Source organism: Podospora pseudopauciseta, chromosome 6 (genome assembly GCF_035222475.1).
Source record: "Podospora pseudopauciseta strain CBS 411.78 chromosome 6, whole genome shotgun sequence".
Lineage (NCBI taxonomy): Eukaryota > Fungi > Ascomycota > Sordariomycetes > Sordariales > Podosporaceae > Podospora > Podospora pseudopauciseta.
In genome coordinates, this window is record NC_085895.1 from 3,349,185 (window position 1) to 3,373,467 (window position 24,283).

General features: G+C 53.8%; 10 protein-coding genes across 10 annotated transcripts; 4 read left to right on the forward strand and 6 right to left on the reverse strand.

Moving 5' to 3' along the window:
* Nucleotides 1-83: 83 nt before the first annotated feature.
* QC763_0098090 (uncharacterized protein) lies at nt 84-559 on the reverse strand (the record flags this gene model as incomplete). The annotated part of the gene is made up of 3 exons (XM_062906360.1): nt 347-559; nt 219-278; nt 84-149 (listed from the first exon to the last, which is right to left on the reverse strand). Exons 1-3 carry the CDS (start codon nt 458-460, stop codon nt 84-86), a joined length of 240 nt encoding a protein of 79 aa, XP_062763359.1. The 5' UTR covers nt 461-559.
* Nucleotides 560-911: 352 nt separating this feature from the next.
* QC763_0098100 (uncharacterized protein) lies at nt 912-4,064 on the forward strand. The gene is made up of 8 exons (XM_062906361.1): nt 912-1,572; nt 1,624-1,684; nt 1,752-2,300; nt 2,360-2,464; nt 2,523-2,585; nt 2,646-2,745; nt 2,831-3,103; nt 3,257-4,064. Exons 1-8 carry the CDS (start codon nt 1,085-1,087, stop codon nt 3,892-3,894), a joined length of 2,277 nt encoding a protein of 758 aa, XP_062763360.1. The 5' UTR covers nt 912-1,084; the 3' UTR covers nt 3,895-4,064.
* Nucleotides 4,065-4,219: 155 nt separating this feature from the next.
* QC763_000150 (uncharacterized protein) lies at nt 4,220-10,811 on the reverse strand (the record flags this gene model as incomplete). The annotated part of the gene is made up of 2 exons (XM_062905059.1): nt 4,220-9,842; nt 9,899-10,811. 2 exons carry the CDS (start codon nt 10,809-10,811, stop codon nt 4,699-4,701), a joined length of 6,057 nt encoding a protein of 2,018 aa, XP_062763361.1. The 3' UTR covers nt 4,220-4,698.
* Nucleotides 10,812-11,140: 329 nt separating this feature from the next.
* Nucleotides 11,141-11,656, reverse strand: QC763_000140 (uncharacterized protein; the record flags this gene model as incomplete). The annotated part of the gene is made up of 1 exon (XM_062905057.1): nt 11,141-11,656. One exon carries the CDS (start codon nt 11,654-11,656, stop codon nt 11,141-11,143), a length of 516 nt encoding a protein of 171 aa, XP_062763362.1.
* A 934-nt stretch (nt 11,657-12,590) lies between these two features.
* On the forward strand, nt 12,591-13,334 carry QC763_000130 (uncharacterized protein; the record flags this gene model as incomplete). Its single annotated transcript, XM_062905053.1, has 1 exon — nt 12,591-13,334. One exon carries the CDS (start codon nt 12,591-12,593, stop codon nt 13,332-13,334), a length of 744 nt encoding a protein of 247 aa, XP_062763363.1.
* A 271-nt stretch (nt 13,335-13,605) lies between these two features.
* QC763_000120 (uncharacterized protein) lies at nt 13,606-16,376 on the reverse strand (the record flags this gene model as incomplete). The annotated part of the gene is made up of 4 exons (XM_062905046.1): nt 13,606-14,368; nt 14,428-15,556; nt 15,617-16,094; nt 16,152-16,376. The coding sequence occupies 4 exons, from the start codon at nt 16,374-16,376 to the stop codon at nt 13,606-13,608; spliced, it is 2,595 nt and encodes an 864-aa protein (XP_062763364.1).
* A 577-nt stretch (nt 16,377-16,953) lies between these two features.
* Nucleotides 16,954-19,215, reverse strand: QC763_000110 (uncharacterized protein; the record flags this gene model as incomplete). The annotated part of the gene is made up of 3 exons (XM_062905043.1): nt 16,954-17,770; nt 17,824-18,991; nt 19,044-19,215. 3 exons carry the CDS (start codon nt 19,213-19,215, stop codon nt 16,954-16,956), a joined length of 2,157 nt encoding a protein of 718 aa, XP_062763365.1.
* A 223-nt stretch (nt 19,216-19,438) lies between these two features.
* Nucleotides 19,439-19,928, reverse strand: QC763_0098160 (uncharacterized protein; the record flags this gene model as incomplete). Its single annotated transcript, XM_062906362.1, has 2 exons — nt 19,706-19,928; nt 19,439-19,594 (listed from the first exon to the last, which is right to left on the reverse strand). The coding sequence occupies exons 1-2, from the start codon at nt 19,745-19,747 to the stop codon at nt 19,439-19,441; spliced, it is 198 nt and encodes a 65-aa protein (XP_062763366.1). The 5' UTR covers nt 19,748-19,928.
* A 203-nt stretch (nt 19,929-20,131) lies between these two features.
* QC763_000100 (uncharacterized protein) lies at nt 20,132-21,654 on the forward strand (the record flags this gene model as incomplete). Its single annotated transcript, XM_062905041.1, has 2 exons — nt 20,132-21,240; nt 21,307-21,654. Exons 1-2 carry the CDS (start codon nt 21,214-21,216, stop codon nt 21,652-21,654), a joined length of 375 nt encoding a protein of 124 aa, XP_062763367.1. The 5' UTR covers nt 20,132-21,213.
* Nucleotides 21,655-22,786: 1,132 nt separating this feature from the next.
* QC763_000090 (uncharacterized protein) lies at nt 22,787-24,275 on the forward strand (the record flags this gene model as incomplete). Its single annotated transcript, XM_062905040.1, has 4 exons — nt 22,787-23,837; nt 23,952-24,030; nt 24,093-24,111; nt 24,202-24,275. The coding sequence occupies 4 exons, from the start codon at nt 22,787-22,789 to the stop codon at nt 24,250-24,252; spliced, it is 1,200 nt and encodes a 399-aa protein (XP_062763368.1). The 3' UTR covers nt 24,253-24,275.
* Between the last annotated feature and the right edge of the window lie 8 nt (nt 24,276-24,283).

Here is a 24,283-nt window from a genome sequence, read left to right on the forward strand (position 1 = left end):
GCCCGTGTTTGAGCATGGAAAGTCGCGGCTTACAGACTCGGTGACAGATCGGGCAGCTGGTGAAGACTTCGGGGGTTGAAACGCTAAAAGGTCAGGGAAATGGCGATTGTCTTGGGGGCCGAGCGCTTTTCGAGCTCTTGCTGCTCTTCCTGTTAAGATCTGGGATTAGCAGCCCAAAAGTGCAAAAATACCGGGAAAACCTGGGCTGTTAGGCATACCTTGGTAATTTCCCTTGGTGCAGTGACCACCCAGAAACTGTTGCCGCCTTGCACATCGGGCTGTTTCGAGAGAAGGCAAGGTCCGTCAGAACAAAAGCCATGGGCGGTTCTGCACTGGCGAGACGTACCTTGTATGACCACGTGGTTCTTTCACCAACTGTTTTTGCACCAAAGGTTTGCTTTAGCCACTTCTCAAGTACCCAAAGGCTTACTGCGTATGTGAGCGGCGTCTGAACTGACATGGTGAGTAGGTCCCAGCTAGTTCACCAAACGTTACAGAGACAAGTCAAGGAGCGGTTTTGTCCATCTGTTGAAGCATGAAGCATTAATCATTGTCAAAGATTATGTATACTGGCCATCTTGGAGGGGCCTGCTTCGATTGCCAGCTGAACAGTGGTGACATACTGGATGCCTTGCCACTAATCACGCCCAGCTTCACCAGTGGACGCCACATCAGCAGGCAATTGATAATTCGCCTGATTTTCCACCCGACAGCTGCAGGTGTGCGGCGGCATATGGCCTAACATGGCTTAGTCCTGCTCCCAAGACGACAACACGGCCAGAATTCTGCAGATTTCCACACAGACTGGGCGCCGAAGCCCACCATCCCCTGATAAGCACTTGTGATGGCTTCCAGGCTGTGCATAATTTCCACGCGAAGCCAAATTTCAATTTCCAAAACGGGGAGAAACCATCAAGGCTGGACTCTGCGGCTTCTCACTGGCTGACGGCTGTTGCCCCTATAACTTGGAGGATAACAAGACGTTGATGCTTGTCAGTCGCCAGGCTCAAAAATGTATAAGCCGATCCCCTTCTTCCGCCCTGCATAAAATGTGACCTGCAAGATCGGCTATACCAATGTCAATATGTCTAACAGCATTGCAATGCGGGACATGGGCCCTGTGCGTCCACTCGCGGAGGACGTTAACCCACTAGAAGCCCAAGCCTCGTTTCCAGGTGCATCGACACAGGCTCGAAATTATATGGATAACGACTCAAATCGACCCTCGGCTACAGAACTCGGAGGGTCACAATCAGAGCCTCTGGGAGATACGCGACACAACAGTCATCACGAAATCCATGGTGACCATGACGATGATAACGATCATGAGGACCGCGAGAGGCGACGCCGGACAGCGGGACCGTTCAAGAATCCCCGCGTCAATACCGAGACAAGCATTTCGGAAGAAAGGGGGACCGGGCCACTGGGCGTGTTCGATATATTCGCATTCATTGCAAACAAGATGATTGGAACGGGGATTTACACAGCTCCTGCATCTGTTTTCTTGCTTACGGGGAGGAAGAACCTAACACTGGGTCTCTTTGGAGTTGGGTTCTTTTACTCACTGATCAGGTTTATACAACCATTCTTGCCTGTGATGGAGGTAGCTAACGGAAAATCTAGCACATTCCTCTACCTTGATTTTGCTGCCGCGTTTCCATACACTGGGGGTGAATTGGTTTATGTGAGACTCGCTTCTCAATGATTTTGATAGCTGATCCATCTTCTCTCATGCTTACACTTTCCTTCAGATCAGTGAGATGACGGCCTATTCCGGAATACGAGAATCATCACCGACACAAGGGCAAGTTGACAAGACCCCGAGCCCTCCCCGATGGCGCAAGACGAAAAAGATATTTGGAGATGGACTCCTGGCCTATGTCGCCTATTCCATCTTATTTGTCGCATTCTTCAACTCCGGAACCAACGGTATGCAAACTGGACGTCTGGTCCTACTTTGCGTCAATGCCGGAGATGTTGACGAGAATGGCGTGACGCCCGATGTCAACCGAGATCTTGTCCGCTTCCTTGGGATCGTGGTACTATCGGTGATATGTCTACTACAGTACTTCTCTCCCTCTGCAGGCAGAAGGCTGAACCGAGGTTTTGCTGCGATCAAAATACTCACGCTTATTGCCCTCATCGGTGTCGCTGGCAACACGGCCCGAGTGAGACGTCAAGACAACGAGGGACATTCAGCCGAGTGGCAAGAGGAAAACCCAGTAACAAGCCCCTTGAGTTTCGCAAAGGCTATTCTCGCGGTCCTGTTCAGCTTTGAAGGTTGGGAAAACGCTACATTTGTGAGGCCCGTCCAAATGAGATCACTGCCAAAAAGACAGCAGCTAACAGATCACTGGAGGTTGCCGGCGAGATACCCCGACATCAGCACAAGGTCCTCCAAAAAGGCTTCATCATCGCCGTAGTGGTGGTCGGTGTGTTGTATCTGGCTGTTGTTTCCGCAGTGGTAAGTCATGGCATAGCTATCCTCTGCTAAAGGCGACGACTAACAAAGCCTCGGCCAGCTTGATGCTCTGAGTTGGGCTCAACTGAATGAACAACGGATCAACGTAAATTACGCGCCCTTGGTATGTCACCAAGTTCTCCCAACGTCCATCACTACAGAACTAATGACTAACCCCTCCAAGCTGACGGGTAATGGCACGGCTGCGCGACGTGGCTGGGCCATAATGGCGGCTATTTCTTCTCTTGGCAGCCTAAACTCCAGCATATACACATTTAGCAGGGGTAAGTGGCCTTCACCACAATCAATATCCCCTCACCATTGTCATCCAGATGGCCCTTTCGGTCAGACTAACAGGATTGCGAATAGTCAACCAAGCCATTGGTCAAGCCGATATCCTACCCTGGTCCAAAGTCTGGAAAAAGGACGACAGCATGGACAGGGCCCGCGATGTGAGCGTACAGGAGACACGAAACCCTACCAATCCACAGCACTATATTCACAAATCGCCCCAGGGAGGGCTACTGATCCACTGGACTATGTCGGTAGTTGTGATTGCTGGAAGCTCGGCCACAGCAAACACCATTGAGTCGATTGGCATCCCAGGTTACATACAAACCTACGTTCACGTCTTCGTTCTCTGTAAGTGAAGCCTAGGCCATTTTCGAACTGCGACAAACTACCTTGTGATACCGATTGGGTATCTTGATATGCACCCATATCAATTAGCAGTCTCTACATTGTCTCCAGAAAAGAGAACGAAGACACAGCTGACAACGCCATTTCCCACCTCAGTCACCCTAGCTCTCGTCTCTTTCCGCCTCCCCGGCCGCGAAAGAGCCCTAGCAACCCTCACGCAACAACCAATAAAAAGCATACTCCGTCCCTCCAAGCTCACAAACCCCTTCGCCAAATCCATCTGGTACCTCCTATGGTTCCTTTACATATTATTGAACCTCACCATCATCGTCGTGAACCCAGTCCCGCCTTACTCCGGCTCCGACGGCAGCAACGTCTCGTTTCCCGGCTGGGGCTTCCCCGCCATCCTCTTCAGCGTCCTCGCCTTTGCAATCTCGTACTACCTCGTCATCTTCTGTCCCATGCCGCGGGAATATCCCCCAAACCAACCCCTCGATGCCCCCACTCCGGGTGATCAGATTCCCGCACGGTGGATACGAAACCCCTTGCACGCCGCTGGCATCAGGGCCAAGATCGTGTTTGACAAGGAATACAACGAGGCTCTGCCGCGGGTGTTTCGGTTTGGTCGTCGGTGGCGGGTGGTTTACTCGATTGAGGGCGATCGCGACGGGGAAGAATATGATTCCTCTACGACCAAGTTGTTTCTGTACTGGCTTTTTGGGGGTGATCGTCTGAAGGAGTCTCCCCCGCGAAGATTCTGGGAGTGGTTGAGGGAACGGGCGCATTTACGGTGATAAAGGGAACGGTTGGCATGGCAACGGCTTAGGACCCACTTACCCCTGAATCTTCCCCCTGCGATTATTCATAATACGCAACACTCTAATGTAGGATTTAATAAATCAAAACGCCTGGGACCATGTGCGTTGTTAAAGAAGTTTTTTTCATTATTTTTTTTGGAGGAGGGGGGGGGGGTGTTGGATATCCGTATCTAGCTTTTGAGCTGTATTAATAAATCAACTCTTAATAGAAAAAAGAAAGGTAAAATATTGAGTTCAACTCGACCATATACACCTCCTCCTACATCCAAAAAACCTCAGCAACATACTTCCCTCGAGCTTACATAACATCCTTGCAATTAAGCTGTCGATAAAACATTGCAAAAGATGAACATGACCACGCCTCGAACTGAGGACCTCATTAGAGGCAGGCACTAGTAAGAACCAACAAGATCTCTACATGGATATGAGGGATACGCTGAGTGCGAGCAACCTACGCGCTGCCAATTACACCACATGGGAGAACTCATATTCTTGCTTGAATCTCACTTGTGGTTTGGCAGGCTATCAACCTCCTCCTGATCCTCAGCCTGTCTTAGGTTCTTCGACACCTTTCCAACTCGTGAAAAAGGTCAACAAAACTACCAGTTGCCCCCCGATTTTCCCATGGTTCGTTCGATGTGATCTTCGACATAGCGAATCCTTCCCCGCGACTGCACTTATCGCAGTCAACCCACGAATCTCAGGGTCGGTTTCAGATCCACCAAGATGGAACGTATCCAATTCCATTCCGTTATCCAATGACCCACCACTTACCCGATCCTACTCCAACAGATCTTCACCAACCCAAAGCAACTCCTCCTGAAAAACCGGATCGATGACTTCCTCCTCGTCACTTGACCCCGAACCCTCCTTAACCTCAACTTCGACCACCGCCTTCTCCAAAAGCCCAACCTTCAACGCAATCCGATTCTTAACAACCCCCCACTTCGACATCCGTTTCCAAGGCTGATCAAACCCAGGTATAGACTCGACATTATCCGCCACGAAATCCTCGTCTTCCTCTTCCTCCGCCTCGTCATCCTCCTCCTCATGCTCATCCTCCTCCCCATCCTCCGCACCCTTCTTCTTCCCATCCTCCACACTATCCCTCACCCAATCAGCCCAATAGCCCGCATGGTGCCCCTTCATCCTCTGAACATCAACCTCCTCCCACGTAGCTCCGTTTCTGAGCAAATACCTCACAATCTCCCAATGACCTACAAAAACAGCAGCATACAATGGACTGAAAAACCACCCACCCCTCAAGTTCACATCCGCCCCTCTGCTCACCAGCATTTCCACCGTCTCTAGCTCCCCCGTCTGACAGGCCGCCTGCAAAGCAGTGTGGTATTTCCCACCCGTGGCATCAATCTCAGCCCCACGGTTAAGCAGCATGGCAATAACCCACTTCGAAGCCCTAGACGCACAAGCAGCCTGCAGCGGCGTCCCGTATCTCCCCCCCTTGGCGTTGGGATCCGCACCTCTCCCCAGAAGTAGATCCACCGCCTCGACCTTGCCATGCAGAATAGCCGCGTGGAGAGCCGTGCCAAAGTGCCCTGCCTTGGTGCAGACGTCTGCCCCCTTCCTGAGGAGGAGACGCCAACTCTCCGGCTCCCCTTGCGACACGGACGCTATCAGCGGTGTGCCCCACCGTCCAGAAGCGCGACCCGGGTTCACCTCGGCCCCAGCCTTGACCAGCTTCCTGACAGCGTACCACGAATTCCGAAGCGCCGCGGCCTGGAGCGCGGTACCACGGACCGTCGAAACGGGTTCGTTCAGATCAACCCCCAGCCTCATCACCTTGTCAAAGATCTTTTGGCCCTTATCGATGCTCTCGATGGCGGCGAATAGCGCGTTTGGGTACAGTTCGTTACCCAGCTTTGCGTCGGCACCCTTCTCCATCAGGTAGTCAAATGTACCCTCCTGATAGGTGACAGCCGCGGCGTTGAGAGCGGTGCCATAATGACCAGCTACTTTGTTGACTTCGGCTCCAGCCTCGACAAAGTACTGCTCATCTTCGCGCTTCATCCAGACACAGTGCTGCAGTCCATTGCCGAAGCGTCCATAGGCAAAGTTGACGTCAAAGTCGTGGTAGTTGATCATCTGATGGAGCAGCGTCGAGCAGGATCCCCAGGAATCATCCTTACCGGGATATCCAACTGCCGCGCCGCCAGCACACCCAAACATACCCCCAAGGAGATCATTCCGAGCGCCATGCCTATACAGGATCCTGATGATGACGTAGGCGCCCCGGCTGTATGCTGCTTGCAAAGCAGTGCCGTATTGCCCACCTTGTATGTTTGGATCGGCGCCCTTGTCAAGCAAGGTTTCCAACTTCTCGTCGTCGTAGTGATATGCGGCGACCTGAAGAGCAGTGCCCCATACTCCGCCCACAGCATTGACATCGGCACCTTGTTCAATAAGGTACAGAGCCACTTTATCATCAGACTGGAAGCCCACGGCGCAGGGAAGCGGGTAACCCCAACCGCCGGCTCTTTCATTGACATTTGCACCATGCTCAACCAGCAGTTTGATAAGCTCCACGTCCACTCCGTCATGGCGGAGCGCAGCCAGTAACGGACTGGTGTACCAGGAACCCTTGATGACTTCGGTGGTTGCCCCAGCCGCGAGGAGGCTTCGCACCACTTCAAGATGACCTTGGGAGCACGCGGCCATCAGGGCCGTGGTGAAAATGCCACCCTTTTCGTTGGCGTCGCTCCCTAGTTTGAGGAGTAGGTCAACGGTGGTGGAGTGACCACGAAGTGATGCGACCTGGAGTGCCGATTTGAAAGGAGGCTTTGGCGCGTCTTGTCCCAAATCCACCGAAAGATGAGCCCCAGCCCCGACGAGCCTCGTAATTAGGTCATCCTTCCCATGCCAAGCAGCAGACTGCAGGGCTGTGATGGGCCCCTTATCAAGCCCATCGTCAATACTCCCGGTGAGATCTGAATAATCGCTAGCAAGATTGACATCTGCTCCAGCCTCAAGCAAGAAGTTGAAGATGGCATCACTCTCCAGCTCGACCGCCGCCTGGAGAGCGGTGATGAGCAAACCAGCTTTGAGATTCACATCAGCCCCGCGTTCCACCAGAATCTTGACCAGATTAGGTCTGTCACGCTTCACGGCGAAAAGGAGTGGAAACCCGTGGCTTCCACTTTCCTCGTCGGTCACGACGCTTGGATCCGCTCCCGCATCCAATAGAGCCGTGACGATATCTTCACAGATGGACTTGGCATTGAGAGCAGCAGAGAGGGGAGCACCGTATCGACCGTTGTTGGTTTCGCTTGGACTCGCCCCCAGTTGAAGCAACTGCTTGACCACGTGCATTTTACCATTCGAGGCAGCAGCTTCCAGCGGTGTGCACGAGATGGGCTTGTTAAGAACTGTACCGAGCAGAGCCAGATCCACCCCTTGTTCCGCGAGAAAGGCCACCGTATCTGAATGTCCGAAATATGCTGCAGTCACAAGAGCATTTCCCGCATCTGTTGTGGCCCCCTTTTCTAGACCGAGATCGTAGAGAGCCTCGATCACGGCGTTGTGGCCGTTGGCCGCAGCACGGACAACCGCTGTGGCTTCATTGTCGCCAGTGTTGATGTCGATACCCGCTTTGGCAAGCAATTTGACGCAGTCGACATGACCACCATACGCTGCCAGCTCGAGGGGGCTGCCGTACTCTGGATGGGTTACGCTGAGGTCCGCCCCAGCACTGATGAGTCGCTGCAAAACCCCCAGATGCCCCCTGAAGCTGGCTACGTGTATGGCACTGCCATATTTGCAGGTCGACCATTCATTAACATCTGCCCCAAGACCCAGCAACAGGTTGATAGTACTGATATTTCCTGCGCAGCACGCTTGGTACAGAGCACCGCAGTCCTCGACTGGGTAGCCTAACTCGACCAAGTTCTCGATGCACTCATCCATACCGTTGGAGGCAGCCATGGCGAGGGGTCCAGTGTTCCTGCGAGCTGGGCTGCTGACCTTTACACCATTAAGATGCTCCAGTATCAGCTGAACAATCTGGACGTTCTTGCCAGCGATGGCTGATGTGAGAGGCGAGGAATACAAGCCTCCCTGTCCACATGGGTTTGCACCAGCTTGTAACAAAACCTCAACAACCTTCCGATGGCCCTTCTCAGCAGCGGCAGCCAGTGGAGTTCCATACCGTTTACAGGGGATGGCGTGCTTGGCTCCTTTGTCGAGAAGTAAGCGGACGACGTCGGCGTGCCCTGCAAGGGCTGCTGCTTGAAGTGGGCTCCGGTCCTTTCGTCGTCTAGCATCTAGGTCGATGTTTTGTTGCAGAAGAACCTCGACAACAGCGGCATGACCCATAGCTGCTGCATCGTAAAGTGCTTCGCCAAGGTCAAGCTCAGCCATCTTTTCTGCTGGGTGCGGTACCGGGCCGTTCGCTTGTAGCTCGTCTACCGAGGCCGTTGCAAACTTCAGAATGACCTTGACAACGCCAGCGTGTCCACGAGAAACCGCAGCTTTGAATGGCCCAAGCAATTGTTCAGCTTCAATCCCAGCCTCCAGAAGTTGCTGTGCCGCACCGGCCAGACCATACCAAGCCGCATAGGCCAACGGTGTCCTTGATGACACGCCAGAGAGCGCTTTGTCAGATTTTGCACGGTGCTGGTACTGTTCCCAGGTCACAAAATTCCTGCGTGAGCCATTTGTCAAGTGGAAGAATCGCATCGTCAGATCCAAGACATCTTCGTCCGGTTCGTCGTCTTGCTCGCTGTACTTGGCATGCAAACCCCAGGCGCTGGCAGCATAAGACAAAAACTTGTACCCCTGGAGCTGGTCGGAGTCAGGCGATAATGGCTTTGCGAAATCGTCGTAGCAAAGATATGTCAGGCACACAGATGCCAAAGTCGACTCGGTCTCGTACTTGGCAACACAGAATAGAGGTTTTGTCTTGCATATGTCTTCTGATACCAGAAACTCCTTCACCGAGAAATGTGCCAAGGACACAAACCTGTCTGGTGATACAGTGACCAAGCCACCCAACAACTCAAGCATGTCCTCGGGGTCGGTGTCCACGGCATTAAAATCCATGGACTCCTCTCCATTGTCTGGCTCAATCGAGATCGCTTCGGCCAGCTCCTCAAGTGAGAGGTTTCTGATGCCGCGTACCAACCAAGCAAGTATTTTCCGAACAATCTCCACATCCTCCGGGTGTTCGTCTTCTATACGCTGAAGAATCCGGATGTATGTTTCCTGCAGCGTGCGCGGGAGGTTGGTCAGAGCAGAGCGGATAGCTTTGTCGTTTCGCAACTTGCACAAGGCATCGATCTGGCACCGCACCCATTGAAACATGCCTTTTGATCCGGTCACCAGGCTCTCCACAATAACGCTTTGCAACTCTGGATCCCTCAGTTTCAATTTCCTTTGCTTGATCCTTGATGCAACTTCTCCCTCCACAAAGTTTTGAATGTCGTCTGCGACATCAGACTGCTCGATGGACGTGGCTGGCAGGCCCTGAAATGCCCGCGCAATTGGGAGCTCGTTCCGACTTGTTACTAGAATCTTCAACCTGGGGCACTGCTCATGGAGGCTCCGTAATGCGTCGGTGAGAGTCTCCCATGACGAAGGACAGGTCTCGTCCAAGGCATCGATGACAATGATGACTGTCTCGAAGTGGTCACTCATAAAAGTGTTAAAGTCTGCAAGAAGCTCGTCAAACTCGGCCGTAAATGTAGGTGCCAGTCTAAGCTGCTCAAGAAAGAAGTCTTGGAGGGTTTCGAAGACTCCGCTGTTCTGTTTTGCCAACATGGCCAGGATTGTGCTGAGAATCTTGGCTGGGTCCTGTTTCTGCGAGTCTTTGTAATCGCAGTAGAAGTAAGCGAGCCCGGTGTTTTGGTCCTGCACCTTTTCTTGCAGGTAGTTGATGATGCTCGATGATAGGATGGTTTTGCCCGCTCCGGCTAGAGTCCCACATTAGCCCAGGTTCAAAGAGAAAGGAATGGTGGACTGGACGTACGAATGGCGTGCAGCCACAGAAAGCTGTTGTCCTCTCTGAGCCACCGTTGAAACTGATGGCCGTGCAGAAACCAGGTACCAGAGCTTGCATGACGAAGACTTGTTGCCGCCTTGTGATTTGTAGCGACATTGGCCGGGGCCAGCCACTCATGCACTTTGGCTGTGCTCTCTGCGTCGACGTAGTTTGCAATCAACCTCTGACTTCGTTCAGCCTTTGCCCAACGTTCGCCGGCCAAAGTGCGTTCCTTGCTAGCCAGCTCTTTCTCGGCCAACCCAGCCTCGGACTCGACGGCCTCCACATTCTTGGATATGCGGTCTTTGATACCGTCAAAGTCGACACTGAAGGGCTTCCAGAGAACCCTCAATGCAGTGGCCAAGCCAACCGCTTGCGTCAACCTCTTGATGCCCTGGCATTTTTCCTTGCCCACGCGGAAGATTTGTTTGGCTCGGACACAGAACTCGAAGATGGCGATGTAAATGTCGACCATAGGCGCCTTGATATTCTCGTTATCTGGGTATAATGTCGGGTAGCGTTCGAGGCGGCTGAGAATGGTCCCAATGTTTTCCAACATCAGGGCCAACTTCTCAAAATACTCGCCAAACTCGCGGGCCAGGTCTAGGACGATGCGGAGGCTGCCCCATAATGGGCAAAGAATGTCGCTTCCATTAGCAAGGATGCTGAGACCATCGCCGTAGGTTTCGAGGCCATTGATGAAGGGGATCAGGGCTTCGCCAATTCGGCGTGACTTTGACTGCTGCTTGTGGGTAGCACCAATGGCCTTGAGCTCTTCTATCAATGTCTTGGCGGCAACCGAGGTGTCGAATAACCGACGCTCATCAGTGGTCAAGTCTGCGGTGAAATTATTGATGCAGGCTGCGTCGAGCGATCTGAGGGAAATGACGTTGACGGTCATGATGTTGCCAGTTCCTGCTGTCCGTACTTGTTGAAAACATTAGGGGAGAGGTGGAAGGAGCCCAACGAGAGATGCTATCGATAAGGGGCTCCTCCTTCCCTATAATCCGACTGATCCAATGAAATTTCAGACATGTTCCCTAGCTTGCTTTAGGCATCTGCGTCTCAAAATGAGGCACTTGCTCCTTTTCAGCCCCACCAGCATTTGCCTGTTTAGTGAGTTTGCATATGGATCTAACCGCCTCCGGATTTGAGAAGTCACGAAACACATGCTCACACGAGGTGCGCAAGATGGACGAACCAAAAATGTAATAGATTGTTTCTGTGCCCCTAGTTTGACAACGAATTGAGCTCTCCTCCTGCTTTGTAAAGCAGGTAGAAACAGCTGAAATTGCCGATCCACCAAGTGATACCACGGATCTGACTCCACTGTGGGTGGTCTATGAGGATGTACACAGCGCCGTACGCCACGCGTGCAATTGTGTAGGCCAACCCGGCACGGTTGATCAGGGTTCTGTCAACACCAGCGGCGGTAGCTAAGCACACGGCGCCAGCAAAGAAGGCGTAGTTCTCGACGGCATTTGCGTGGGCTGACTCGTTGCGTTTGAGCATATCGAGTTGTTTCTGTGTGATCTTGCCCGAGGCAACGGCAGCGTCCCCGTACTTGGCAAGATCATAGCGGGGCGACACATTGTGATCGATGCCGTACCACTGTTTGAGCGTGCGTGAAGACAGAAGGCCGTACGCAAAGAAGAAGTGCAAGCCCAGGAAAAAGGGCGCGTAATTCGGTATGATGACAGTAAGCGGGGCAGCCCGAAGGCCGAGGGCAACACCGAGAGATACCATGGCGACGGGAGAGACTTTGAAGAATTTGTTGTCTGCGCAGTGATGCTGAGCTCGAGAATGGGACCACAGCGGCTTTATACAGGTCACGCTTTCAGCTGTGCCGCCCGCACAGTGTTCTGCGTGCCAGACTCTTTTCTTTCAGCACAGTGCTGCATTGCTGGCTGGCGGCACAAGACTGGCGGAAATACGCGGAAACACAAACAAAGGATTCTGGTTGACTGTTGACCTGTTAGCGAGAATTAAACGAAAAACACAACAGCAGATACCGTTTTTCGAGGACCGGAACAACCAGGACAGTTTCCTTCGGCAATGTGAGGCTTTCTGTTAGCTCGGACTGTAAGTCTTCAAAATTGGCTATGGCTGGTTAGGTGCAGAAGCTATTCTGAAACAACACAAGTCCTGGCTAGAAACAGGGTTTCCTGTGGTTTTTTTTTAGGATTTCTACTCGAATTATAAACCATGTTCAAATGGGGGTGGGAGAAAGCACCCCGCACCCCGCACCCCACACCGTTAGACCTCCGCCGTCGAGCTGTGGATAACGGCTGCCAAGATTCGGTCCGCAATCCGGTAGACCCACATCTCCGCCGTTGGCGTCAACGGCCGCCACCGTTGACAAGGACTCGGTCAAAGAGGACCGACAAACAGAGGCAAAAGAGGATCGCCAAGTGAAATCAGGTTTCCACTCACATGCTCGGAGCCTTCTCCGATCGAGTCTCCATCCATGCGATCACACCGGCGTCATATACACAGACGCACACGGCAGATTTGCATCATCCCCGCTTAATTAGTCAACCTTGACCATCCCGTGTCTTATGCCTATATCACCCTGAGATCTCACCATGATCTGCAGCCCATCAGCATCGTCGTTTCTCAACGTTCCGTCTTTGACATCTGAACCACATAGAGCCAACCAAACACCTCGCAACCACCCACAATGCGCAACCCCCCCGAAAGTATCAACCACCTCCTCGACACCCTCACCAACAACCCCTCCTCCCCCTCCCTCCGCATCCACTTCCCCACCGAAACCGTCTCCTCCCCAGGCCAGCACCTCTCCACCACCACCTCCGCAACCCCCCCTTCCTTCTCCGTCTCGGCCTCGGCTCTCCACAACCTCAAATTCCCCAACAACGACCTCTCCCCCGTCTCCTCCCACACCTCCGACCCTGACGACGACGCAAACAAACCCTCCACCTCCACCAAAAATGAAGACCAACCTGACATAAACCCCCTCACCATCCCCCGCTTCCTAATCACCACCCTCGACCTCGACCCCCCATTCCCTTCTTTTCCAGTCCTGGGCCCAGTCCTCCACGGCATGCAGGCCGACCTGGCATTGTCGACCTCTTTCACGGGCGAGGATGACATTGACACAGACAAGCAGTTTATTCCTCTGGAGCGGGACACTAGGTTTAACCTAGGTGAGGATGACATAGGAGAAGTGGCGCGGTACATGGGCCCTTCCCCGCCGGGGTGGAGCGAGCCGCATCGCTATGTTTGTCTGATGTGGCAGCAGCCCGAGGGGGTGACTGGAGACAAAATCAGGGAGGAGATGGGGTGGGGGGGCGCGAGGGATGGGAAGATTGGGGCGTGGGAGAGGGTGAGGTTTGATCAGGGGGGGTTCGAGGAGAGGTTTGGGTTGGGGGAGGTGGTGGCAGGGAATTATTTCGTTTGTTGATCTGGTTGGATAACTTCCAAGGTAGATTGGAACCGGTTTTTCTGGGTATTTCTTAGGATGGGCTATTGCATTGGGTTGGCGTTGGAAAATGATAGTTTGTTGGCGTTCATAATTTACTTGAGCAGTTACTGCCACTCACTCCTCCACAGGCACCCGCACCAGACTCTGCCCGCTTTCCGTTCAAGTCGTGATCATCTTCCTGGCCATAACCACCACTGTCAAACAACCGTCTTCCCTCACCGTCAAAGTCTCTCAAGACATCTCAGTGCCTCTACTTACTCCCCCCATGCAGCCTCCCTACACTCTCCACCGTCACCGCATCCTTATGCCACCTCTTCGCCAAAACCCCCTCCCTAAACACCCACGCCCCCCCAATCGTCGCCCCCGGCCCCACAGTCACCAACCCAGCCACCACAAACCCCATCACATTCCCCCACCCCTCCCTCAACATGCCCGCCTGTCTCAAATCCCAAAACAAATACCCCACCCAGACAATGTGGCTCCCAAAACCGAAAAGATAATCCCACTTTAGGAAATTGACCGCAAACGAGGTCAAATCCCCGTAATGTCTTGGGATCCCTCCCGGGAAAAACAGCCCCCAGTGTGCCGGGTCAACCCCGCCGTTTCTCCCCCATATATGTGCCGCTGCTGCTATGATACTCCCCAAGCCGATGTAAATTCGAAGAACGGGGAGGTCTTTGGTGAAGTTGTTGATCTTGTCTTGGTTGACGGTGTCGCTGAATAGTCTGGAGAGGGTGAGCATTGCCAGTGCGGTCCAGATGGGGAAGGGTTGCCAGATGAACAGCCAGGATTGGCGTTGGGGGAGGTCAGGGGAGAAGAGGAACCCGATTAGGGGGGTGAGGTAGGCGAGGAGGATGGCAGGGAGGGTGGTGTACGACCAGCGGGTGTTGGTCAGGCGCTTGTCGCGGGCGGCGAAGGATTCGATGGGGGAGAGGATGTAGTGGAGGTAGAGGTAGAAGGGGCCGATGATGCCCACGCCCATGAGTTGGCAGAGGGTGAGGAAGAGGTTGGGCCTGTGAGGGGGGTCAGTGATTGAGAAAGGGTAAGGATCTGAGGAGGAGCAAGAACCTACAGCTGCAAGATAGTAAGCGCATTCGCCCGCCGTGTCGACTCCAGCAGCCAGATCGTAAAGAAGGGCAGCGCCTCAAACAGAAAGGTGATCATATGCCGGCGGCCTTCTTCCGATGTGCCGTACATACCCGGCACAAAGATCATATTCACCCACGCCATCGTCTCGTCAAGACTCCTCCAGCCATAAAACGACCGCAGCACCGGAACCAAAGTGTTGTCAACAGCGATAAAACCCCCATCACGCTGCTCTTTCGCCCACTGCTCCGGCATTCCCACATTCATGATCCAAAAAGCAAGACACGACATCAAAAACAACGGCAGAGCAAACAACGCCCTCTCGAACCTGCTCTCCCTCCTCCCATCCCCCATGGTCGGGTTGAACGGTGCGGTCACCATGAGTGATCGTTTCGGCAGCGGCAAGTAATCAATCTTCGTCGCTCCGATCATAACGTGATGAAAAAGCTCGGCAATCAGCTCTCCAAAGTTGGGGAGCAGCCAGTTAACAAAGAATCGAGAATAAGCCGTCTGCATGCAGTGGGCTTGTGTCAAGAAGCCTGACGCGTCCACAACCGCAGCTGCCCGTGTTTCCCGTTCCTGTTGGTACTCGGCGAGCATTTTTTGGATGTCATCCGGCGAGGGATGCAACTGTCCCGTCCGGGCGCATTTGTCAGCCAGCTTCTTGATCCCATTGGCCAGCGCGGCTGCGCTTTCGATGGCAATGTTTCCACCAACTCCCAAGTTGGGGGTCGACTTGTGGATGCTGTCTCCTGCGCAGGTGATTCGCCCCCAGTGCCAGAGTTTGAATCTGCCTTGTTCGATCGAGACGAGGCGGTGGACGACGGTTTTTTTCCAGAGGTCCGCGAGGGTGAGACGGTTGGGGTCTGGGCGGAGGATGAGGTCGCCGTTGCGGGCGAGGAAGGATTGGACTTCTTGTTCGTTGAATTGTGGAATTTCGCCATGGTGGTATCTTCGGGAGAGACGCTCTCCTGCGAACCAGTACACCTTTCCCTCGTCGGCAACAATCGTCATTCCAACACGGCCGATATTGTACGATGTGTCCAGATGCCCAGACGTCAGCCCTTCCACCCCGTACGCAATGCCAAACAGCGTGTTATGGTCAGCGAACAAACCTGCCACCAAAGTCAGCTCCTCTCTCTCTGTCTCTCTTACATTTCTCCCGCTCAACTTACTCTCCCTCTCCCGTTCCACCACCCCCGCCAACTCCCACATCCTCCCCCTCACCAAACTATTAACCCCATCACACCCCACCAGAACATCCCCCTCAAACTCCTCCCCGTCATCACAAACAACCCTCACCCCCTTGTCCAAATCATGCCTCACCTCCACCACATTCCTCCCCGTCAACAACCTGCTCTTGTCCCTGATGTTATCCACCAAACCCCGCAGCAAAACCTGCCGCTCCCCCCACGCAGTGCAGTACCCCGTCCTCGCCAGGATAAGCTCAGTACTCCTGTCCTCGCAAATCACGCTCCCGTCTGCTCGACGGGCAGTAAGCAGGTTGATCCGCTCGGCTTCTTTCTCGATGCGGTCCCAGGCCCCGAGCTGGTCGAGGATGCGCGCGCCTGAGCTGAAGATGCCGATCGAGGCGCCGACCTGGGGAGCGAGGTCAGGGCGGCGTTCGAGGAGGAGATAGGGGATGGAGGCTTGCTGGACCTGCTATCAGTGCTTTATATTGACTTGGAAAGTGCGGGGAGGGAAGAATACCTCAAGCGCATTTGCTAGAGTGAGGCCAGCAACTCCGCCTCCGCAGATGAGGATGCGGAATTCGCGGTTGTCCTTTGCCATGGTGATTTGTTTGAGCTGTGATAAAAGAGGGAACACACAAGAATACGGTTCGGTGCAGGTTAGGTGACTAAGTATATGACGTGGAGAAAAGAGACATAAAGGCCGAGGCTGAGGTGAGACAAGAGGCTGATTGGCTGAGAACATGCATGAGTTCGGGGACTACAGACAGCCACATTATGCGTAGGGTGAGAGATGGAATGTGAGATGTGACGAGCGGCAACAGATGGCATTGCTGATAAGGCTTGAGGGAACACCATCTAGCATCGAACCTGTTTCTGTCGACGTTCTCCAGCAGGTTGAGGGTTCCGCTTGTTCGCGTATACCAGGTCACGGTACCCCGGCTATGTCTCACTTGATCTGGTAAAAGGCTGGCACTACCCGAGACAAATCGGATCAGCAACGAAGCTATACTATTGGTCAAATCGAGGTCAGTCGGAAGGATGTCATCGGCTTACATGCAGAACCGGAACTTACCACCCCACAAAGGTGTTACATCCCATCTTATGGTTATTATACTCCAGAACGTAACACCGAACAGGGCAAAGCCCAAGTTGCGAACAATCATACTCCGGGCGATTTTCCTATTATTCCAGCCAAAAACATGGTTCAAGTGCTGTGTCACAGCAACCAGAGCCGTATTTCTTTGTGACGCCCTTCCAACCCCTCTTCCGAAACCAGCAAAAAGCCTATGCCAATCAGCCACTTCCCAACACCTAACATCTCAACCCTCCAACACAGTCAACTCCACCCCCAAACTCGCACACAAACCACTCAACTCCCCAAACCCAACCATCCCCCCCCTTCCACCCCACTGCAACACCCTCGCCTTCGGCCGCCTCCAATCCACACCCTCCCACCGTCCCAACCTCTCCACCTCCCTCCTCGTCCCCTCAAACCCCCTCACCTCCAAATACCCCTTTCCAAACTCGGGCTTCCCCCACCGCGCAAACGCCCCCCAGTAATCAACCACCAACCGCTCAAAAGCAAAGTCGTTACCATCCCTATCCGGCAACCCTCCCCTTGCCTCTGTCCCAAAAACAATCATTTGCTCCCCCGCATGACACTTGTAGTACTCCATATCCAAAATCCCCTTAGGGTACCCGTTGGTGCTAGGAGGTCGACACCAATCACGGGAGTACCCTGGCATCTGGTAGGTCCGGTTGAAGACAAAATAGTACGTGTCTTTGAAGGTGCCGTGGCGGGAGGCGCTATAGGCTTTGGCGAGGGAGGGGCAGGTGAAGATTAACGAGGAGAGAAGGGAGATGGTGCTGTTGAGTATGGCGGCTTCGTTGTTTTGGAGGGCGAGAGTGCTCGCCGGGAGGGAGAACAAAGAGGTGGAGTTGGCGGGGAGGCCAAAGTGCTTCTGGGCGACGGTGTTGAAGTACTGGATGAAGGTTGCGTTGGGGGCCGGGGGGTCGTCAATCATAACGCCGACTTCGTCGCGTGTGATGCCTAGCATGACGGGAATCTTGGAGGCCAGAGTGGAGGTGAAGTTGAGGGTTGGAGTGGTGAGGTAGAGACCGTCTTGGACGATACCGCTGGTTTCGTGAGCAAAGACACAAGAAGAATGGAAGCGGAATAGTGGACTTACTAGGCGTTGGTCGGCAGGTTGACGAGGTCGAAGCCGCTTAGCTTTCCGAGACAGGCAACTTTGTCTTTTGCATCCAAACAGCCGGCGTCTTTCAACACGTTCTTGGTGGTCGTCTCAAAGTTGTGGGCCAGTGTGTCGTAGAAAATGGCAGGGGTGACAGGCCTTTCCGGGCTTGGGTATCCATCTGGGTTGGATTGTAGGATAGCACGGTGAAATAGACCCTTTGCCTTTGGCGAACTGAGGACGACATGAGTGCCCAAAGCACCTGCAGACTCTCCGAATAAGGTCACTTTGTTCGGGTCACCGCCAAAGTACTTGATGTACTTGTTGACCCACTCCAAGGCAGTAATCATGTCTGAGATGGCGTAGTTTCCCTTGTGGACATCATCATTCAGGTTCAAGAAACCAAGCGAGCCGACGCGGTAGTTGACAGACACCACCACGACATCGCCCCTCGAGGCAAGGTTGGTTCCATCCGTGTTTGGATTCTTTCCAGAACCGGATGTCAAGCCTCCGCCGTAGAGATATAGCATGACAGGCTTCAACTGTTTCTTGGCATCTTGGCCAGCCATACGCGGCAGGTAAGGCGTCCAGACATTGGCAAACAGGCAGTCCTCGCTGCTGCCACTGGTGACTTCGCCGATGGGTTGCGAGCAGTCTGCTCCGGCCTTGGTGGCGTCAATCTCGCCGTCCTCTCCGTAATTGGCGACTTTGGAGTAGGTGAACCGCCTCGGTGGGTCGGCAAAGCGCAGGCCGCGGAACTTCCAGGCGTGTAGGTCGCGGTAACCGGTCACCAGTTTCGAACCAACAAACTGCTGGACTTGCCAGTTGGATTGGGTGTCATCGACGGTCTGGTTGGACACTCGGGCTGACTGGGAACAGAGGGTAGGTAACTCGGTGGAGCAATCAACATTGCGAGTCTTGCCTGTGGCATCAATGGCCCGACACTTATCAGCGTTGGGGTTGCTCTTGGAAACCCAGTAGAGCTGGTCCCGTGGGACCACTCCAAGGTATGCTTGGTAGGGCAATGATTTTGCCAACGTGGTGGTGAATTTGGACTTCTTAGGGTCCCATGTCTCTTCTCCGAGCAGCTGACAGGCCATGGCGGCGGCATAGTTGGGACTGGGCTGGTTGATGAGGATGGCGGCGGACTTGTCATTTTCGGCACCTATTCGGGTGTCAGTGATATCACTCTCCATCTTGATCCGACAAGACCTCACCGTCAAGATTGTTCTGTGACAGTATGGTCAAACCACCCCCGGTGAACAGACACTGTGCCCCGGGGGCCAGAGCCGTGGCCAGAAATATGATTGTCGTTGACCAACGCATCTTTGAAGCTGATGGCTTGGTACAGGTTTCGTGGCCGGGTGAGTCAAGGTGGAGGTCTGACATCTCGGTGTCAACCTCGACATTTTATGTCGATGAAATGACAGGGGGTTCATTCCTTTTCGGCCGGGAGGGCCGAGGCGGACACCGGAGGTGCGGGTTGGGGAGATGCAAGTACGTGATCTGAACATATTGGTGACAAATTAGCCGATAGTTGCCCCACGACTCGGCCCGTCTACGCGAATCTATTGATTGTCCGCCAGTCTAATTGCAAAAGCTTCTCTTCTCCTCAAGTGTGGTAGATGGAACCTTGGCGATGTTCCGAGAGCCTGGTTTGGAGTGTGTGTTTCTGGTACTTCATCTCCACCTCGGGCATAGGCTTTTTCAGTGTGGTTGCAAGGTTTCTCTCCATGGTGTTGTCGTTAGGTGTCTCCCACGGTACAGGCTAATATCTGAAAAGAGGAAAGCCACACATTAGAGGGGCAAAACAACTAATAAGGCTGGCACCAGAGAAACATGACGTATGATGTAGATGGAGTTTGCTTCTGATACTAACACACTGGCGGAGGGGCGGGATGGCCCGTCGATACGGCGCCATGTTCGATCAGATGGAGCCGGGGGGTTCGGAAGAGCAGCCGTTGGTGCCAAGGAGCGAGCATCCAGCGGTTCCAAAGTTCCACGAAAGGGTCCAGATTCCAAGAACCAGGTTGATGCCCCGAGGAGAAACAATTGACCGCCTTTTTGCGGGGGAGGGTGGCGGTTCAGTTCATGCATCCCGTTCTCGTAATGCACATCCGACATATCCCACGGGCAGGGCAAGAGGTCGAGCAGAGCAGAGCGGGAGTGGGGTGTTGGGTATTAGATAACGATATGGTGTTGGTTGCAGGGCAGTGCTGCAATGTTTCCCGCACAGACCACCGTCTACAGCAGCATAATCCCTGAGGCGGCCCAATTAGGGGATTCCGTTGCCCCGGAGGCATGCGCTAGCGCACAAACCATGCAGCACCTTCAGTGCCCAGTCGAGATCGCATCTCAGCGTCCTCCAAACCACGTTTCGCACACGTTTTTGTGGCGCACTACACCCGGAACTAGTGATTGCTTTTTACGAGCACGCTGCAGCATCATGTCACCACATGCTGGCCCATCCTATCTCAGTCAGGCAGGTGTCCAAGACAAGGAGACAAAGACTCGCCTGGTCATTTGACACTCGGACTTATACACAGCATTGCCAAGCCAGCCGGATGGTGCCAAGACTACGACGACGTTTCTTGGAGATGCACGAACCATATTTCGAACGTCTGGAATTCCGCTCTGGCCTATCTCAACGCATGAAATGCCTCGGTGCTTACCTACCACATGGCACTCAAACGCGCCCTTCCACTCCTTCACTGCTGCATCGGCCCCTCTTTTCCCGCCCGTCTTCTCCTCTCTGGGCTTCCCCCTTCCCCCCCGCGCGCAACAATGTTTGACAGTTTCTGTCAAAGTCAAATCAGAGTCAGAGAAATGATCGGCCGAGTGGGCCCGCGGTCGGACAGGCGGAGGAATAGCCTAATGAAGGAGTGTTACATCCACTGCACTTTTGGCCTGCAGTGCTCTTCGAGAACCTGTCTCATGTCATCCGTTGAACCCTGCCACCAGCCGCCCGCAGAAAGAGAGCCTCTCGGTGAAGATGCCGTTCCCAGCGAAGCTCCCCTTGGCCCGCACGTGGCCGGAGAGATACCCCGGGTTTTATCTGCTGCTTGGTTTGCTTGCTTGCCTGTGGATTCCCGTTGGTTTTATATAACCCTCCGCGTCTGCAGTCTGGACCTCTAGACCTCTGGACCTCCTCCATCTGATGTCGACTGCCTGCTCACCAGTCACCAGAGGCAAATTGCCAACGTTAAATCGACGTCACGCAGCATCCGAAATCGGGTAAGACGGGCGGCTGTGCTCCAGATTGACCTTGCCTCGCGGAGCACTTGGGTCATCACAATGTCAAAATAACGACGGGCCTCGAACAAACCTTTTATCTTTCACCACCAACAAATAACCGCCGATTGAGGAGGAGCATCATCACCAGCAATCATGGGACAAAAGCAATCCAGTGTGCCGGTGGGTCTTTGATCCGATATCTTCTTCTTCAATCTCCGCACCCTCATGACTAACATTGTCTCTCAGGCAACCTTTTTCTGCCCCAACACGGGCGAGGAGCTTGAGAACCCTCTCGGCCTCTGCACCCACTGCCAGGCCGCCCACGACATCATCTGGCAGTCTGTCTTCATATGCCCGAATACAGGCTACAGAATAGACACTCTTTCTCGACGACCCGACAAAGAATGCCCCTCTTGCTTTCAGATGCACCAGCCATACAGCAAGCGAGTCTACATCTGTCCAGTCACCGGCGCCCAAATCCCACACCCCAAAGAGACGGGCGGGAAATGCCAAAAGTGCAAACGTAGCCACGAAGACAACTCGACGCCCATGACCAGCAAGGAGGCCGTGATGGCGAGGGGCCTGAGAGATTGAATCAAATACGTCATCAATACCTCACTCCGGACCGTTGAGAGGGAAGTCGATCTGATGCCAACACCCAAGCGCAGAGCTTATTTGTAATCAGAAGGCGACAGGACCCAGGATGAGACCTTTTTCTTTTGTTTTCTCCCGATACCCACTACTTTTCTATGTACTTGTCAACGTTCGTGTGTATTTTATTGGCATCTCTGGAAACGATATTCGGGAGCAGTTGTGCACGATACCCTCAGGATGACCGTTTCTTTTTGGGAAATGAAATTGGATACTTGTTCTCATCTTTTTGGCTCTGGAACAGTCAGTGTGAACTGTCGCTAGTCGGATTTACTGCCGATGCTTTGGAATGCTCTGGCCACACTGTTGACGAGCACGAAGGCCGGACGTGTTACGATACACTAACAACCGAGTGGGCAGCGTCTTATATTTGAATGCAACATGCCACTGCCATCAGCTCTCAGGTTCAGAGGTCATGCAGGTCCAGCCTGGTCAGGGCATAATATGGAGACCAAATCGCTCGAGTCAAGCGACAGAATGCAACCTCGATATTAGCCTGCCTTCTTGCTACTCGACAAAACGGATCCCTCCGATATTGCTTTCGGCGGGAATCGTTTAGCCATAAATTCTACCTCGCACCAACCTCCGCAACATACCCATATGCGAGCCAATGCCGTAACGTCGTGCTATATTTATATCCCGTCTTCACCCCGATACCCTCTGCCGAGCAAGAGGCAGCCCAGCCCGGGGCCGTTACCAAACACTGAGCTGACAATTCGTAAAGTGCAAGCAGACCATCAACGCTGGTAACCATGGGTATCTGTCGGTGCGGTGCAACATGTCGATTTCGCGGGTGGCTGATGATGGTACAGCTCCGGTAGGATGGCTGGAACCCGGTGGTCTGCAGGTTGAACCCGGATATGCTATAAGACTGGACGATCAGCTTCTTATTGTCTCACATAAGTGAGTTCTTCACCTACCACATCCCGCTCCCAACCCGGTAGATCAATTCCGGCCCTTTGGAACTCGTTTGCCAAGGTATCCATGTAAGTGCAAAATGTCGATCGTATGCTGTAGGGGTTCCCACCGTTCACTAACAATGAAACGCGGCTTCTCGACCGTAGTCAGACGTGCAATGCTTTCTACGGCGATCTTCAGGGGCCTCCTGGTCTCTGCTCTGGCTGTTGCGGGGGCTTCGGCAGAATGTACTCGATTCATCGAGGCCTATGAGGGAGACACATGTGCCATCCTGGCTGAGATCGCCGGCATCACCGTGACTCAGTTCCTCCGGTTCAATCCTTCAGTCACGAGCTGTTCGCAGCTGGTTACTGGTGGTTTATATTGCATCGAAGGAATTGCCGACAGTGGCCCTACAGCCTCGGCATCACGGACGACATCTGCTGCCCCTACCTCTTCTTCTCCGGTGCGCCTCACCGTCAGCCAGGATGGCACTTGTGGCTCGGGCGTGACCTGCACCGGATCGAGCTTCGGAAACTGCTGCTCGCAATTTGGCTTTTGCGGTAGTTCGGCTGATTACTGCTTGTCAGATGGCTGCCAAAGAGGTTTTGGCTCTTGCGGTGCCGGCGCTATCTCTTCTGCCAGCAGTGCTCCCATCACGCCGGGGCCTACCGCTTCAGTCACTGTCACTGTCACGTCCGTTGTAGCTGTCACCCGCACTTCGATCGTCTCCCAGACCAACACAGCTACTGTTACGACCACTGTACCACAGACGGTCGTTGCTACCAGGACCATCACCAACACCGTTCCGGCCACGGCCTTTACAACCCAGACAGTTCGCGTCACCTCCACCACTACTCTCACCACTGGTGCCACCGCCATTGTGACCCGAACGGTCGACCTCACCTTGACTAGCATCGTAACACGCACAGCCACAGTCCCAGTCACCGCCACGCTAACAACAGTCATTACCAACCTGGTGGAGGTCACCGTCACGTCAACCAGATCCTCCACGACCACGACAACAACCACGAGAACAGTTCAGACTGTCGTACCGGTAACGCAGACACTGACAACTATTCTAACCAGTGTCTCAGTCTCGACCAGGGTGTTGACCAGCACGGCAATCGTCACAAGCGGGACATGCGGAACGCCGACCACAAGGGCGCCGGCTACGACGACAACCCCGAGTGGAAGTCGGCCAACGCTACCCGGAACACCCAGTAACTGTGAGTGAAATGAGAAACTCAGGCAGGATGAGACATGGATTTCTTTGGCTTGGCGTGAGGAAGATGCTCCTGAAAAAACGCCTACTGACCACCTGCTCTTCGGCATTATCATAGGCAAGAACTTGGCCGTCATTACCCAGAACGACACTTGCCGCAGCTTGGCCTCGAGGGCGAATTTGACACTGCTTCAGTTGTATGTTCCCCCTGTTTTGCGGATCAAAAGAAAGAGCAAACAGGCTAATGACAGTAAAACAGCTACGACCTCAACCCATCCGTAAGTCGCGAACCCTTAGGTGGCGAAGATGACCTCAACCGCTACTGTACACCCGAATTCATCGACCTCTTGCTGAGCGGCCTCTGTCAGATCAACTGTGACCAATTGTGGGAGGGGTATTATGTGTGCGTGGGGAGATAAGTAGACCAAGTCCCAGACCGGGGGCGGGGGG

Bases quoted from the DNA above. Each gene is read 5' to 3' on its own strand.
- QC763_0098100 (XM_062906361.1), top strand. From the start codon at position 1,085: ATGTCTAACAGCATTGCAATGCGGGACATGGGCCCTGTGCGTCCACTC. The intron at 2,586-2,645 runs GTATGTCACCAA...AACCCCTCCAAG, and splicing joins ACGTAAATTACGCGCCCTTG to CTGACGGGTAATGGCACGGC. The intron at 3,104-3,256 runs GTAAGTGAAGCC...TTCCCACCTCAG, and splicing joins CGTTCACGTCTTCGTTCTCT to TCACCCTAGCTCTCGTCTCT.